This window comes from Muscardinus avellanarius (genome assembly GCF_963383645.1).
Source record: "Muscardinus avellanarius genome assembly, chromosome: 15".
NCBI classification, from domain to species: Eukaryota; Metazoa; Chordata; class Mammalia; order Rodentia; family Gliridae; genus Muscardinus; species Muscardinus avellanarius.
In genome coordinates this window covers 40336029-40337844 of record NC_137801.1, presented here as the reverse complement: position 1 = coordinate 40337844, position 1816 = coordinate 40336029, and the positions used below count along the sequence as shown (strand labels likewise).

Genomic DNA, 1816 nt, shown 5'->3' with positions numbered 1-1816 from the left:
AGGGGTTTGTGCTGGGGCACAAACTCAGGACCTTACACAAACCCAGATTTTATCACGGAGCCACACCCCTACCCTGAGGGAATCTTTTTCAGATAGGATTATCAGATGATCTTGGAAAGGATTCTGACATCAGCAGGTGTGGGGCAGGACCTGGAAAGCTGTATTTCTTAAAGGTCTCCTAGGTGATTCAAATGTATGCAGAGGTTGGGAATCCATTCCTGGTGAGGTCTACTTTCAGCCCCTCCCACCTCTCAGCTCTATCCAAGGTGCCATTATCTGCCTATTAGTACTCTATTTCCTTGTTTTATTTGAAGGCTCTTGAAATCCTTTTGCCTCCAAGTAATCTTCCTGGAGTAAATCTTGTCTGACCAGTTTGTTGTGATTCTCTCTAGTCCTCTTCATCTCAAATTGTACCTATTCTTTCCATTTATAAATTAATTTGGCATTGTCATTCTGCTGGCTTTCTATCTGAGTCTTAGGCCCATCACTACCTAGAGAACTTCTGGGCTAGGTGTACCATAACTCCTTATTACCACTTGATGAAAAGAGACAAGAGGAGCAGGGACAGAATGCTGGAGACGCCGGGTGAGGCCTTTCTTCTTCTAGGCGATAATCTCAGACAAGTTGCTCTCCATCTCCTGATGTCACTTTCTCATCTGTAAGATGAGGGGTATATAGAAGTCTCCATGACCCTTCCCTTTAGGCTCTGACTTTCTTTCTCTTCTCTCTGTATTCTATAGCGGAGGAAGTAGAACTTCAGAGAAACTCCTGAAACTCAGCCCTAGCTCAAAGAAAGAAGAGAGTCCACAAGCTCTGCCTCCTCCTCCCTGTCTGGAAGCAGTCATGGCCCTGAGTGATGTTGATGTACGGAAGCAGATTAAACACATGATGGCTTTCATCGAGCAGGAAGCCAATGAAAAGGCAGAGGAGATAGATGCCAAGGCTGAGGAGGAGTTCAACATTGAGAAAGGACGCCTGGTGCAAACCCAGAGACTGAAGATCATGGAGTATTATGAGAAGAAGGAAAAGCAGATAGAGCAGCAGAAGAAAATTCAGATGTCCACCATAAGGAATCAAGCAAGGCTGAAAGTCCTGAGAGCCCGAGATAATCTCATCTCTGAACTACTGGATGATGCCAAGCTGAGACTCAGTAGGATTGTGGCAGATCCCAAGGCATACCAGGGGTTGCTGGATAAACTAGTGCTCCAGGCTCTGCTGCGATTGCTGGAGCCTGTGATGGTTGTGCGCTGTAGGCCACAGGATTTTCTCCTGGTAGAGGCTGCTGTGCAGAAAGCCATCCCCCAGTACATCATGGCCTCCCAAAAACTTGTGGAGGTCCAGATTGATCAAAAGGAGCACCTGGGTGTAAATGCAGCTGGAGGTGTGGAGGTCTACAGCAGCAATAAGAGAATAAAGGTTTCCAGTACCCTGGAAAGTCGACTGGATCTCTCAGCCCAGGAAAAGATGCCAGAAATTCGAACAGCATTATTTGGAGCTAATGCCAACAGAAAGTTCTTTATATGAGGCTCTGGAAAGCAAAGGTGTAGTTGAATTGCTAAGTCTTAAAGCAAGTTATGTGGGTGAAGGAAATTAGTAAGTTTCCTCTTTGAGCACTCTGAGGTTATCCTATCATCATTCATGAAGGAAAGCTTTAGTTTTGAATAAAGGTATTCTACATTGTTAACTTTGGAGTAAAGCTCTAATTAATACTCACAAATCAAATTCCATTTCATCCATATATATAGCTGCTTCTGGGCTACTCTGCCGTCTGGGATTAGAAAAGTGAAGACATCTGCTTGTTGTTTTGCTTTAGGTG

General features: G+C 44.7%; 1 protein-coding gene across 1 annotated transcript; it reads left to right on the top strand.

Annotated features, from left to right (window-relative positions):
• Positions 1–843: 843 nt before the first annotated feature.
• ATP6V1E2 (ATPase H+ transporting V1 subunit E2) lies at positions 844–1524 on the top strand (the record flags this gene model as incomplete). Its single annotated transcript, XM_080711938.1, has 1 exon — positions 844–1524. The coding sequence occupies one exon, from the start codon at positions 844–846 to the stop codon at positions 1522–1524; it is 681 nt and encodes a 226-aa protein (XP_080568064.1).
• Positions 1525–1816: the final 292 nt, after the last annotated feature.